Here is a 14,622-nt window from a genome sequence, read left to right as displayed (position 1 = left end):
AAGGTGCATCGAGCTGCCATTTCCCGGTATACCAGGGCGCCAGGTATGCCCTTCCCTGTGGTCACACAGACTGCCTCAAAGTCCTCTTCAGCACCTTTCCACCGATGAAGGCCCTGCTCCAGCTGGGGAGCTCAACATTGTTTTGACTAAGTTCATGGGGGCCCCATTTGAACCCATGCATCAGGCCCCTCTGAGGTTTCTCTCATGGAAGATGGATTTCCTAGTGCCAGGTGGGTCGGGGAGACCCAAGCCCTCTCTTGCAAGCAGCCTTACTTATACTTCCACACTACTAGGGTGGTGCTGCGGACACACCCCACCTTTATACCGAATGTTCATTCTGAATTCCATCTCAACGAGCCTTTGGTTCCGCCAGCCTTCTTCCCAAATCCTTCTACGCCTGCTGAACGGGTTTTGCATTCATTGGACATTGCTCGTGCTTTGCAGTTTTATGTGGCGCACATGAAGGATTTTTGGAAGACATCTCAACTTTTTGTGAATTTTGGCCCAGTAGGGCATGGGAAGGCCCTGTCTAAGGCTTTCATCTCCAAGTGGCTCTCTGGCTTCATCATGCATCGTCTGGCCAACAGACCTCTTCCCGGCAGGCTGAGAGCCCATTCCACCAGTCATCGCAGCGATGATGGCATTTCTCTCTGGTGTTCCCCTGTTTGATATCAGTAGGACTACTACATGGAGGTCCACCAACACCTTCACAAGATTCTACTGCGTCAACAGGGATTCCAGAGAGGATTCCCGGGTTGGCCAAGCGCTGTTACACAACCTGTTTGCTTGAAGTGAGTCTGGTCCAGGGGTACGTATTGCTTCTGTTGAGCCTTGCCACCTCCTGTGGTTGTGTATATGTACTGCTGTGCAATCGTATTCATGAGCATGTGAATTCATGCCAGACCCCAAGCTGGAGAAGGAACAAGTTACTTACCTGTAAATTCTGTTCTCCAGCATGGTCTGGAATCACGTGTAAACCTTCTCTCCTTCCCCTCAGTGACTCTTCTTGGTTCATACTGGCACTTTACGTGCTCTACCAAATCTGAAGATGGCCACAAGGGGTGGAGTTTAGGGAGACAGCCTTCACTAAATGAGGTAATTATGACCAAAGGATAGTGATTGGGTATAGAGTAGACAAGCAGTTTCCAGGCTAAACCAAAACTGCTTTTCTTTTTTATTGAGGATTCACAGTCTGATGGCAGGGAATATTCATTGGCATGTGAATCCATGCCAGACCCATGTTCGAAAACAGGAGTTACCTTTAAGTAACTTGTTTCTCCTCTCTACACTATAATGGCTTGGAAGTCTGAATGATGGTCTGCAGCATGGCCCAGGGCACTTGCCAGATGTTTAAGATTCATTCTAAATCTTCCAGCCAATGCCATCACCTCTTTTGTTTTGCTTTAGTCACCCTGAGTGGGAAGGGCATGCCCAGAAGGGGGTGCTGGGCCTGCTAGGCCTAAGAGACCAATGCTACACCCAACGAGGCCGAAACATGTCTGGTTTCATTCTGGGGGGCATGGCAAGGGGGAATAACCTTTCTTTCCTTGTGGTTTGCTACAGATGAAATAAACCATAATAAAACATACACTCTGCAGTTTCAGTCTCCAAGAAAACTGTAAGTGATTTCAACCCAGCACTCCACCTAAGTCAATGCCTAGCGTGTGATGCACAGCTGGAACCCTTAATTATTTATTTATGTCTATAAGTTCTTTTATTTCCAAATGGTGTACCCTTATATCCCGTCCCTCTCTTTGAATCCCACCCGGTCTCACTGACCCAGGAAGCAGGCTGTTTTGCAAAGTTAAAAGATGTATTTTATGGATTTCACAATATATATATATCACACTATTTAATATTTATACAAGGATCACCAATGGGGTGATGTTACAATTAACAATCTCTTTAATCAGAAGGAGTATGGATAAGAAAAATAATGCAGCATAGAATAATACTTTGTGTGGGTTCAGTCAAATGCAATGTCACTCTTTCCCCCTGCACACTACTCAATCCCCCCAATATGCAAGATGAAGAGATGGAAGGAGAGAAAACAGGTTTCAGGGATACAAACTCAACAAATACAGTATTAATCCCAATTTCCCCCAGCAAACTCGGAGAGAAACAGGAATGATTGCAAACAGGTCAAAATGGTTTAAATGTGGCTTTGAATGAATGGGAAAAACACTGAAAAATGGATTTAATTCACTAAATTGGAGTCAAAGCTAGTGGGAGCCGCCTTGTATAGTTTCAGATAAACACTAGCAATGATTATTGAATAACTAGCAGATTGAAAACTGAATTCTGAGTTCGGATGCAAAGAACAGCTGTTTTACACGTGACGAAATTGAGCCAAACGAAAACATTTGTGGCAAACTTTTCCACGCGCGGGAAACCCGATTGCGGACCCGATTGCGGACAAACTACAAGAAGTTGGAATGCGGTTTTGGATTCGTTTGAAAGCTGAGGATATTAGCTTCAATTTCTTTTCTAGCATGCACGGTACGGAAGTTATGAAGGTTTTAGTAGAGGTCGGTTTTTCTCAGAAAGAGTCCAAATTTGTAAACAAGGTTGCGCTTTTTTTAAAATTACAAACAAGTTTCTTATACTAGGGAGTCTATGAAGATACAAGATACCCAATGGTACAGCCACCAGATCAGCGACGCCTCTGTCTGGCTTTTGCCGCTGAGACACTTGTCTTTCTTTAGCAAATATATTAGCGCAAAGATGATATTATCACTACCATTACAAAAGGGCTATAGGAATGAGAGCAAGATTCAGGAAAGACAAAAGGGTTTCTACAATGCAATTCTGGATATGATAGAAGGGTTTGGATAGGATTACTTATGAATATGATACTGGATAGGGACAATTCTATGCTATAGATACTCACAACTACTGTTTGGAATAGGCCCGTCAAGGATCTGGTCAAAGATTTCTGGACTGGAATTCTGCTAGCCCACCGGACAGGATTCAGCGCGCTGGGTTCTGCACTCAGCACGGCACTCTGGACACTGCATGGCCTCTGGACTGGATCTGAGGGGTTGGTCATGGGTTGCAGCTATCTGGTTACAGCTCTGCTCTACTGATTTGGATCTCTGGATTCTAGCAAGAGTTCTTGGTGAGAAAGCAGAAACAGCACAGCCAGGCTGCAAGATTTTAAAGGCCAAGCTGAGAAGGGTTCAGCTTTGGAATTGGGCCTCTCTGCTTTCAAAATTCTGCAGTCTTGGATATGGGTTTCTCCTGCAAAGTGCTTCACCAGTAATCAGTTGATGGGTGAATCTGTGTGTGTCTAGATCCTAGGCTGTCTCTATTTATGTATTTCCCTAAGGGTTGGGTAGGCTGAATTATACTAGGCACACCTTCTAGGAATCCTATTGGTTAGGGTCTGTCCTCTCTCCTGATTTGAGAAGGAACTATGGTGCCATGATGATGCTGTATTTTACAATCCAGGGAGGACCTCTCCTTTGTTCCTGCACAGTAAATCTATTTTTCATATAAATCATATTTACAATACAACCAACTTGCTAGCAATACATATTTACATCACAGATTTAGTAGAGCAAGTATCCGTCCGAGTTCCATCTCGGTGAGAGCTTTAGTTCAGATTTTTCGTGCTTTTGGTTGGGTACCCAATGTCAGATTTGTCCACATTTCTCTACATATCTGCGCATGACATCTGGGCATAATCCTATGACGTTTCATACTTGTAGTATCATCACAATTGCTACAAAATAAACATTTCTGTAGTCATGTCTCTGAACATAGCACAGAGTTCAGAGTAGTTTCAAACCGTGAGCAGAATTTTCATGTTAACAACCTATATTTTACAGATTTGTACAAATTTTGCAAAGTTCTCTGTGAGTCTTTTTCAAAAGATACTTTCTTGTGGTTTAAGATACACATATCTGTCTGGTCCCGCCCCCATGGTTTTGCTGGGCTAAGAGCAATCCAGGCTTCTCTTCCTGCTGGCAGTAGTTTCTGTTGAGACTTGAATTTGCATTCCCTTTCAGTCCAGGAAGCCTATTGTCTCTCCCCAGAGAAGTAGGGCAAACTCTCCTCCTCCTTTCATTAGCATCTAACCGAGTTCCTGGGCAGAGAGCAAAAGGAAGGCACCTTTGTTTGGGACACGCTGTGGAATTTGCCTTTGAAGTTCTGTGGCTGGCATCAGAGGTTACTTTAACACACCTTGTTTAAAATTTAAAATTGTCTTTGCTAAAATAGACTTTACATTTCAAAGTAGACACACAGATCTCTAATTCCAGTCTTTTTAAAACATAGAAATTGAATAGTAGCAACCTATATTGCTTTTGATGGCAAGTCTCTTCTTTTCCACAATTTGATTTCAATGTACAAGTTTTAAACTGCCAGTGTAATTAAATGACAGCTTTGATACAGGCAGGCAGCGGTACTGCGCCCATATTCTGACAGATTTTTCCAGGCAAGCACCTTTTTTAATGTGGATATTCTTGTGATGAAATCTTCTTCTCCTGACATTGTGCTTATGGGGATTCCTTAGATGAGGTGATGGTAAACACCCAACAAGGATGTTGGATCTTTTCTGATGTTTGGGAACGATTACTTTGCAATTTCAACAGCCAAAGAAAAACAGATTTTAGAGCATTGCCTTTTCAGTTAGTTCCATTTCACTCTTGCAACCCAATGACAGGTTTTGGCAGTGTGGTCTCCTGTTCTGCCACTGACACAGGCAAAGTAGATTGGCAGCCTATTTTTCCGGTTTCCCTGCACACTCCTCAGAGATTTTTAGCGCGCATAGGGCTTTTTGGCGGCCATTCTGTTGTTTCTGGTGAAAGCAGCACACAGTGATGTCGCAGGGCAGAGCCTAGTGGGTCAATGCATCCCACAAAAACAGTTCCTTTTCTGCTATGCCGGAATGTAGCATTGTCTCCACCACAGCCAGCTCCTCCCTTTGCTCATGTTGATCATATTGCTTAAATGTATACCTTTTAGTATTTGATCCAAGTTTGTTTTCTCTCTAATAGTCTTAAGATACTGATAAAAATCAACGGATAGAGAAAAGACTATAGGACTATGGAGCCGATTACCATTTACAGTGGGTAGCGTGTACTCATACAGGCATTGCCATCACCTTGACTCCTGTATTTGTAGTGAGTCGTACCTAGAAAGGTCCCATCGAGTGGGAACACAACAAAATATTCCGCTGGTGTACATTTACAGAGACGAAGTCCTCGGACTCCTGCTAGTGACACCCTTCTTCTCGCTCCTTTGGCAAGACCTGTCTCACCTGTGAGTGGACAGAATTAGGGCAGGAAACACGTTTCTTGCCATAGTTCAGCATCATGTCATCGGTCAGATGTATAGCAAAACAGGTTGTTTTTAATTGCATTCACAAGGGAAGATGCATAGAGCAACCCATTAACATGTCATCCAGTTTATGTGTTAACTGTATGTCAAGCGTTTACAAAAATCCAGTGGTAAGGCATATGGCTATTTGAGGGCAGTTTTAGTACATCACTTAGCCAGCGTGCTTTTAATCATGGAATTTTGCCACTACAGTCTCTCTGCCGATTGAGGGTTGGTGGGGGGAGGATATGGCAGTGCTGTTTCTTTTATATTTGTAAAGCTGGACAGAGGTCCTTGATGAGCCAGCCTGTGAAGTGGATGCCCATATCGCTGTTTATACGCACAGGCAGTCCAAACCGGAGGACAAAATCCCTAATCGTAGCTTGTTCACTGTCCCAGTATAAGCTTTGCAGCATGGGTATGCCTCAACCCGTTTCGAGAAAATTCCTACAAGGACCACAACATACTGTTAATCAATGCATCTATAGAGTCAAGTAAAGTCAAAGGAAATGTTTACAAAGTGTCCCCAAATGAAATGTTTACAAAGTGTCCCCAAAGGCGAGTGAACTCTCTTGGGGTTGCTTTTCCAGTTTTTTTGCACATTATTTTGCAGGCAGTTGATGCACCACCTGCAGTGTGCTTGAGCTATTGTGGAAAAGTCTGGTGCATACCATTCCTGATTTAAAGGACAATCATACCCACCTTTTTGCCATGGAAGAATCCATAGGAATATTAGCCACGTAGGACCACAGTACCTTTGGTGCGACTAGGCAATCATGTTCATCATTGCAAAGGTTATCTGAGTGCAGGTGACATCCCATTCTAGACCAGGACACACTTAGTGAATCTGAACCCCCATTTTGAATAGCAGTAAGCTCTTGTAATGAGGAGAATGATGGGGAGTGTTCCTGACTCACAAGTCTCTTCACAAATTCACCTCGAGAGCCGGAAACGGCCGCCTGTTTACCAGCAGTGTTCGTTAAAGGGCTTTCTTTTGAAATGCCACCAGAAAGGGGTTAGTAGGAGAACATTTTATGATTGCAGTCTGTTTGGTTAACTTGATAATGTCCAGCAGAGCAGAGGCATACGTGTAATTCCTGATTTGTGAAGCAAAAAAAAAAGGCTGGTGTGATGTGCCTTCTGCTTTATCGGTCTTCCGTGCTTGAATGGTGATGTCATGAACATTCCATGCATGGGATGCTGTTTATTTGTGACTTGTTATGGGTTCATGGAATGACAGTTGGAGAGAGGCTGCTGGAGTGAGAATGTATGCCAGTGGATGTCCCATGCCTATGTGTTACCTTTGGGGGTGTACTATGCTGATCCTGTAACTGACAAATGAAGACGTACAGCTACCTGACCCCAGATCTTTGGAAGAAGACTGTTTTCACCAAGTCTCCATACCAGAGGCACACTGACCACTTGGCTAAGACCCACACCAGAGTGTCTGTGCAGAACACCCAGGCAGCAGCTGTTCCTGGTGCTACCCCAACATGACCTGTTAACGCCAATAAATAAAAATGGTTAAACATTTAATGAAAAAAAAAAGGTTTCCTTTTCTATATCTGGCTCGTGGTCATCTTGTGAAGGACACAACACAACAGGGGTCATTGCTGGAAAGTTTAGAATTAAGTAATAATCACAAGTCCACAGGCTGGAACAGGTGTTAACGGCCGGGGCCCGAGCATAGTGAGGGCCTTTAATGAGGGTTCCCAGTGCTGCTACCACCCCGTCCAGCCTGTGGAACGGCTGATAATTGCTAGTAGCGCCCCGGGTTTCCAATCCAGAAACCTAGGGTGCTAAGAGCAAAGTATTTTGTTTCAATGAGCGAAACAAAATACTCACTAAAGATGGCCACCATGGATCAGGAACGCGTCTCCATACGGAGCCCCTATTCCATTTCTATGACGGCCAGCAGGGTCAAGGGAAGGGAAGCAGCAGCAACGGTGTTGGCGGGTACCGGCGCCATAGTAATCAGGTAAATTGGGTTGAGCGGGGGATAGAAAATAAGAAGGGGGAGTGTGGGAGGAAGTTGGTGGGGCTGGGGAAGCAGCCATCAGGTTGCTCAGAAAGCAGGCTTGGATCAGTAGATTCAGCCTGCCATCCAAGCAACCTGACTGTTTTCTCCCCTCCTCCCCCCGCACCGGGTGCTACTTCATCTTAAACCTCTGGCACGTGCTCTGGGCATCCCTCAGACTTTCATTCTTCCGGTCAGCCTTCCCAGTGATTTCAGAAAGGTGTAAGACCATATGCAAATCAGTCTTGGTCCCACTCCAAAAGGGACAGCGCAGACAGAGCTGCTTGTTCACATACCTCCTGCAAAAGTCCATATGCAAGCCCAGACATTTTTCAGCATCATTGGGCATCAACAGTGAGGTGTAGCTTTGGTCTCTAAGCTCAACGGGCTCAGCGCTCACATCAAAGCATTCTCGTCCCACTCAGGGTGACTAAAGCAAAAAAAAGAGGTGATGGCTGGAAAGTTTTCAATTAATCTTAAACTTCTGGCAAGTGCAAATGAGTCTTGGTCCCACCCCAAAAAAGGCAGTCCAGCCCAAATAGCTTGGTCACATCTCTTCTGCATAAGACCACAAGCAGAAGGAGGCTTTGGTACCGGTACAATAGACTTTAAAGCCTCCTGAACCTTTTTTTAAAGTAGACCCAGTGGGCAGAGAAGGTTCAACCTTTTTAAGCCCTAGGAACCAGTAGGAATGACTGGTAACAGTGGTCTTGTTCTGGAACCATGAAACCAGTGGTTTTGTACTGGAAAGTATTTGCAAAATCCACTGCAGCGGAATGCACTGTTTCACAAGATTTGTCACCAAAAGACACCTGGTCAAACTCCATTAATGACCGTTTGTTAAAGCTGAGGTTAGCCTCCACAGAATCAACATGATGCTATCAGGCTTGTAAAAGTTGACCAGTACAGCGGGGACTCGCTTCCCTTCAAGCAGTACTAACCTGAGTGTGCATCTGTGGTGCCTCCGGCCTAAATCGTATGGACAAAGGACCAGAGCAGAGGATGAGATGTACATACATCCACTGAAAGACATGAAATACACATCTGGATATGGTGTGGTGCCCGATACCAAACCACCTTAACCAAAATCTTCCAAACTTTCATAAGCAAATGGATTCCTCCTGTACTGGTCCCTTCCTCTATATCAGCTGGAACTTTGTCCATATAGACTTCGTAGCTAAACCGCAGCAGAAAATACAGGTGCTCACCAGACTGAAGATTCCGGTGCACATCATACAGGTTCAGTGAGCGGCATATGAGGGAATGCCTGCCACAACAAACACATCACTTAAATAGAGTCAATCATGGCACATGGCAAGGGAGGTGGCATAAGAGAACGCTGTTATAGGTTGCAAGGTCCAAGAGCACAGTCTTGTAACGCAGGGATCCTACTCTGGATGCTTTGAAGCGAGTTAGACAAGCAGTAGGTAACTTCAAAGCTGCATCATTGTTTGTAAGCAAATAGTGCTTTCCAGCATGACCCGCTTCACCACACAGATCCCAAAAAATTGTATAAGAGGGAACAGATGGTGAACAGAGTATGCTTCTCTTTTGTATTTGTCGAAGGATGTCCAAACATTTATCAGTGCTTTAACGCTTGAAATTATTTGGATATAGTCTGGCCGCTCCACATTGGGGGCCAGCAACTCTTACAGGTGCTTTGATGGCAAGCAAATGGCAATAGGTCAATGATGATATCGGTAGCTGTGCTGCCTTTGAGTATGGTGGCCGATAAACGTTCAGGAACTGAATGTCTTGACAGGGAGGCCAGCAATTACTGCTCCCCATTAGACTGTCCAACCCATCTTATTATTTTATCTTACTATCCCATCACTATATTATCTAAAAGCCTGTAACCAGTTGCACATTCATATGTTAACCACATCTAATACCAGGGCAACAATCACTGAACCATATCCAAGACCTCTAAAGATTGTCAGTCAGCTATATCTCGCAACTAGGTAGATTGGATCAGGCAGCGACATCTCAGCCAGTCATTCACTGTGATACTCGCAGCATAGGCATCTACCCCTCCGCCTGTTATCCCAAACCTTATAGCTACTGCCTGCATTGCTGCACCCCCACCTAGGCATTTGACCAACTCTCAAGAGCTCCCAAATCCAGGCGCTGCTGCATTTTGCTGTTAGGCCTCTCTCCCACTATCCGGGTGTCCCAGATCTGGGTGCTACTACACTGTACTGTCTATTGTTGTATCCCCATGTAATCTTTGGTGGTAAGAAATGTGATGCACTTGATGGACTTCGAGGGTAGGAAATGTGATGCACTTAAATGGATTTAGGGATATGAAATGACACAACAAGATAGAGTTCAGGGAAAGCATATGGTAGTCTAGATGTCTCACCCACCATTGCGGTATCTGAAACCAAGGTTTCCACCTTATGCCATACTACTGTCTACTGTTGTATCCCGATTTAGTCATTTTCTCCCACTACCCAGGTGTCCCGAATCTAGCCCCAATGTGTAAGGTTACCTACCATACCTGGCATCAAGCCAATTTGAGTTAGTCAGCCACAGTCTACATTTGGGACTGGTATGGATGGTGTAGAATTGTGAATATTAGCTTGTGTCACTTTGAGCCAAAACTGAGGATTGGCCTGTATAACATCTAGACAGAATGTGGATATTGGTTTGCGTCACATCGAGACAGAGCTGTGAATGGTGGCTTGTGTCAAATCCGGACAGAAATGTGAATATTGGCTTGTGTCAAATCCAGACAGAATTGTGAATGTTGGCTTGCGTCACATCTATACAGAACTATGAATATTAGCTTGCGTCACACCTATACAGAATTGTGATTATTAGCTTCTGCCACATCCAGAAAGAACTGTGAGGATTAGCCTGTGCCACAGCTAGACAGAATTATGAATATTAGCTTGCGTCGCATCCGGACAGAGTTGTGAATGTCAGTTTGCGTCACATCCAGACAGAACTGTGAGGATTACACTTGGTCACATATAGACAGAATTGTGAATATTACCTTGCGTCCCATCTAGACAGGGTTGTTGAAGATGAGCCTTGAGTCACATCTAGATATAATTGTTAAGATTAGCATACACCACCTCTAGACATAATTGTGAAGATTAGCATGCATCACATCTAGATGGAACTGTGGATATCAGCATGCATCCCATCTAGTGATGCTACTAACCAACCGTACTAATAAAAAAATTAACTCCTCTGCATACACCTCTGAAACTCTGAACTAAACACAACGGTACCTCTAAAGATCAACAAACTGCACACAGTTCACTACCCTGCAACAACAAAACAAACCACATGTAGTCTTGCACAACAGCATATGAAGGCTACCGACCGAAAAACACACCCAAGCTCAGCGAACGATGTAAATCGAACTGGAGCAGCCAACAGCACATCACAGCTCTCTTGCTCTTTCTCCCACTCAGTTGTACTAAATTACCCTACCCTCTTGTTTTACAGATCCGCTAAAGCACCAGGGGACCACTCCCATGGTGACAGTGCATGGTATAAATATGCTTTAACATTAACAACGGTTTTGATGTTAATTCCAAGGTCACGTGCCCTTTTGCGACATCGAAAGTGAAATGTATTTGATAAGTCATGTTCTGGGGTAACTATGGACACTAGACTTACTTAAAGAAAAAAGAATGTATGAGTTTTATGTCAACGTTGGAGTAATCTGTTATATCAATATCATTAGCTTTCTTGTTTATATCTTACATATCGTGCAGACACAGCATACAGTGGTTCGCAGGGGCGTGCAGATTAATGCATGCATTCATTAAGAATACTGCCAGCTGATACTTTCCTCCACCAGCACGCCTGCCCAGGCATGCCATTTCCCTCAAATTCTGTTTTTAAATAAATACCTCTTGATGTTGAGATTCAGTAAACCCTACAGAGCAGCTTAATGTACACACTTGATCATTACCATATTATTTTGCAACCAGATCCTAAGGACGCTGTGGGGCAATACAATTCTTAGCTGTCAATAGCACCTGGTGAACCACCGGAAACCGGACTAGGAAATTCAGTGCATATCAGATGTAAGGATGATTCGGTGCTGAGAATACACTTCATCAGCGCTTACATTGGAAACCATGTCAACACACAGTCTAATGGAAAGGAGGAAATAGGATACACAGAACGGCCAAAAAGAGTGAGGCACAACAAAATATCCAGGCACTGGCAAAAAAGTCATCCTCTCCAGCCTTTCCACAGGTAGACTGGTCCCTTATTAAGATACTTTTAACATTACAACTTGTATATGTTAAAATATTTTACAAATGATCTCAGTACAATTAATATCATGCTTCTACAGGTCTTTAAAGGCAAGCAAAGTGTTTTAATGTAGGGCTGTGCACTTAAATGCAGTATTGCTTAGAAATCAAGTGGCAGAAGGCACATTTGGTCGAGAGGTTTTATTACACCAGCCACTATTGATAGCTGCAATTACCCCCTTAGCTTTCAGAAGTTACTTACCCCTGGTAACGTTCTTTCGATTGGATGTTCCTCCCACGTATATCTCATCTTTAGAAATCTTCCTCTCCAGCTTTAGCTGCTTCGGCAAAGAAATGTCAGCAGAGGACGAAGACGCTGTGCGTCGATGCGGTCAACTCAATGTCCCTCGAGGGCCTCCATCTCGAGGTCAATGTCATCATTGGTATATGTAGCACGCGCACCGCCTGTTAGCTTCAGTTCTGTTTTTACGCCTTCTTACAGAATTACTGGCATCAGAGTGTCCAAGGCAGTATAAGACCTTGAAAGAGCGTAAGGTGTAATGCACAAAAATTCTACTGTGGGGTAGGTTGGGAGGGGCGATGAGAAATATGTGGGAGGAATATTCAATCAAAAGAATGTTACCAGGGGTAAGTAACTTGTTCTTGGAATGGTTTGTGTCCTCGCATGTATTCCCTATCTTTAGATAAACTCCCAAAGCAGTGTCGGTTTTGGAGGAGGGAGTAAGAATGTTGAGGTTAGTCCTTAAGATTTGTCATGGACAGAATGTAAGACTGCCTTTCCAAATCCTCCTTCCTGGCCTGAAGATGAATCCAGGCAGTAGTATTTTGTGAAAGTATGAATAGTAGACCATGTGGCTGCTGCTGCACAAATACCATGTCTCGACACCCCTCTTTGTAAAGCAGAAGATGTTGCGATGACCCTTTTGGAATGGGCACTCAGGCCTTGTAGAGGACCTTTTTCAGCCAATCTTTAGCATTCAGTAATGCCCAACATGTTCCATCTGGATAATGTTTGTTTTGTGACTGCTAGTCCCAATTCGTGGCCAGTGTACTCCACAAAATGTTGGTCATCTTGATGTATTTTAGCCAATGTTGAGATATAAAAGCTAAGTGCTCTTCTTGGATCTAGCCTATGCAGGCTTTCCTCATCCTTGCCAGCATGTGGAGGCGAGTACAATAATGGTAACAATGTTCTGATATATATGAAAGTCTGACATAATTTTCAGAAGAAAGGTGCCTTGACTTTAAGAACCACCTTGTCCTAAAAGGTTGTAAATGGTGGCTTACTAGATAAGGCCTGTAGCTCGCTCACCGTGTGGGCTGATGTTAATACGACTAATAAGATGGTCTTAAAAGTCATTAATCTTAATGGGCCTTAGTGGAGTGGCTTAAAAGGAGCGCACATAAGGAATGCTAGTACCAGATTGAGGTTCCAAATTGGAACTTGAAATGGAGAAGGAGGGAACACATTCGTGATACCATTTAGAAATTGTATGATCAACGGCATCTTGAAGTACGATACCTCTTTGGACGTGCGCTTGAATATTGAAAGCGCTGCCAAGTATCCTTTAATGGTTTCAATCTGGAGCCTCAGATTTGGCAAGTGTAATAAGAAAGATAACACCATAGGTATATTGCACTTAAAAGGGTCCACATTCTTATTCCTGCACCAGTTGCAGAATTTGTTCCCTTGGCAGCGGTACAAGGATTCTGTTGCAGCCCTTCGAGCCAAAAAGTAAAATCACCATTATGACACTGTCATTGAGGGGGATTTTGTAGGGGACCTACCCGCCCCTAATTTCCCCTTACGCTCTTTCAAAGCCTTACCCGTCATGGACTGACAGGACCCACAGTCTGCCATCCTATGCTCAATGCCAAGATACCACAAACACCCGATGAGGATCCGTGAGAGACATCTTGGTGCCTCATTCATGATATTTTTAGAACTTAGTCTTCGTGGTTGATGGTGTTGATGACGAGGCCATCATACTCGAGTATTTTGCAGTTTACACAGAAACTGAAGCACGCGGTAATTCTTGAATCGTTAGCTAGCTATTGTGGAAAAACTGAACTGAAGCTAACGGGCGCTGCACGTGCTATATATACCAATGATGATGTTGACCTTGAGACGGAGGTCTTTGAGGAACATCAAGTCGACCGCATTGATGCACAGCTCCATCTGCCGAAAAAGTTTTTCCAAAGCAGCTAAAGCTGAAGAGGAAGATATCTAAAGATGAGGAATATGTGGGAGGACACAATCCATTCAAAAGATGATTTTCAGGAAGAAATTGCCGTTTTAAATTTATTAAACATGAAATGAATCTAGATAAGGTCAGATAAATGGCTTCATTTTAGCCACTGTTTTGCAGATAACCGTTTCTGCAGACATACATGACAAAAACAATGGCCAGCCCAAATAAAAAGGGGTGTGATAACAAACCTTGCTTAGAAATGCCCAATTAAAAACAGTAATGCCACAAGTAAATGATGTAGCTGAGGCTGGATACACCTCATCCAAGGCACTGGACCCTTCCAGAAAAGCCACACAGTGTGCCATACTTCATTACAGTATTCTAGTTTTACCTGAAAGTACTACTAAAACGATATTAATAAGCCAAAACTTAAAGTGGCCCATAACCTTGCAGCAGAACATGAGACTTGAGGAGGTAGACTGGGGGGCAATAGGAGGCCAATGATTGCACAGAATTTATTGTAATTGTTCCAATTGGGATGGAAGCAGAAAACCATCATTTGAAATGTTCTGGGGGGGGGGCATGGAAGAAGCAGAATATAATAGAAAATAGTAGAGCTGAAAATCACATATGGTTTATGTATTGCAGTAGACAAAGAGGCAGAATGACCCAGTGGCTATAACGTACTCTCAACAGATTCTATGATCCATTTGTGTTTTGGGTCCGAACTTCTCACCTTCTCAAAACTCTTCAGGGTGATTTCATAGCAGAGCTCTGCATCAGGGTCGATGTTAAATAAAGGTTTCCCAGCTACCCCAAAGCCGTAACTGAAAAAAAAGAAAAGAAAGCA

General features: G+C 43.7%; 1 protein-coding gene across 2 annotated transcripts in view; it reads right to left on the bottom strand.

Moving 5' to 3' along the window:
- FKBP5 (FKBP prolyl isomerase 5) overlaps positions 1-14,622 on the bottom strand; it is a 569,315-nt gene that overhangs the window by 128,070 nt on the left and 426,623 nt on the right. For both annotated transcript variants that reach the window (XM_069633443.1, XM_069633444.1), the window contains one exon: positions 14,509-14,599. In XM_069633443.1, the coding sequence (XP_069489544.1) occupies positions 14,509-14,599 (91 nt within the window). The remainder of the gene's footprint in view (positions 1-14,508; positions 14,600-14,622) is intronic.

This window comes from Ambystoma mexicanum, chromosome 13 (genome assembly GCF_040938575.1).
Source record: "Ambystoma mexicanum isolate Mex_15411 chromosome 13, UKY_AmexF1_1, whole genome shotgun sequence".
NCBI classification, from domain to species: domain Eukaryota; kingdom Metazoa; phylum Chordata; class Amphibia; order Caudata; family Ambystomatidae; genus Ambystoma; species Ambystoma mexicanum.
The sequence above is the reverse complement of the archived record's forward strand: the minus strand, read 5'-3'. Positions and strand labels throughout refer to the sequence as shown.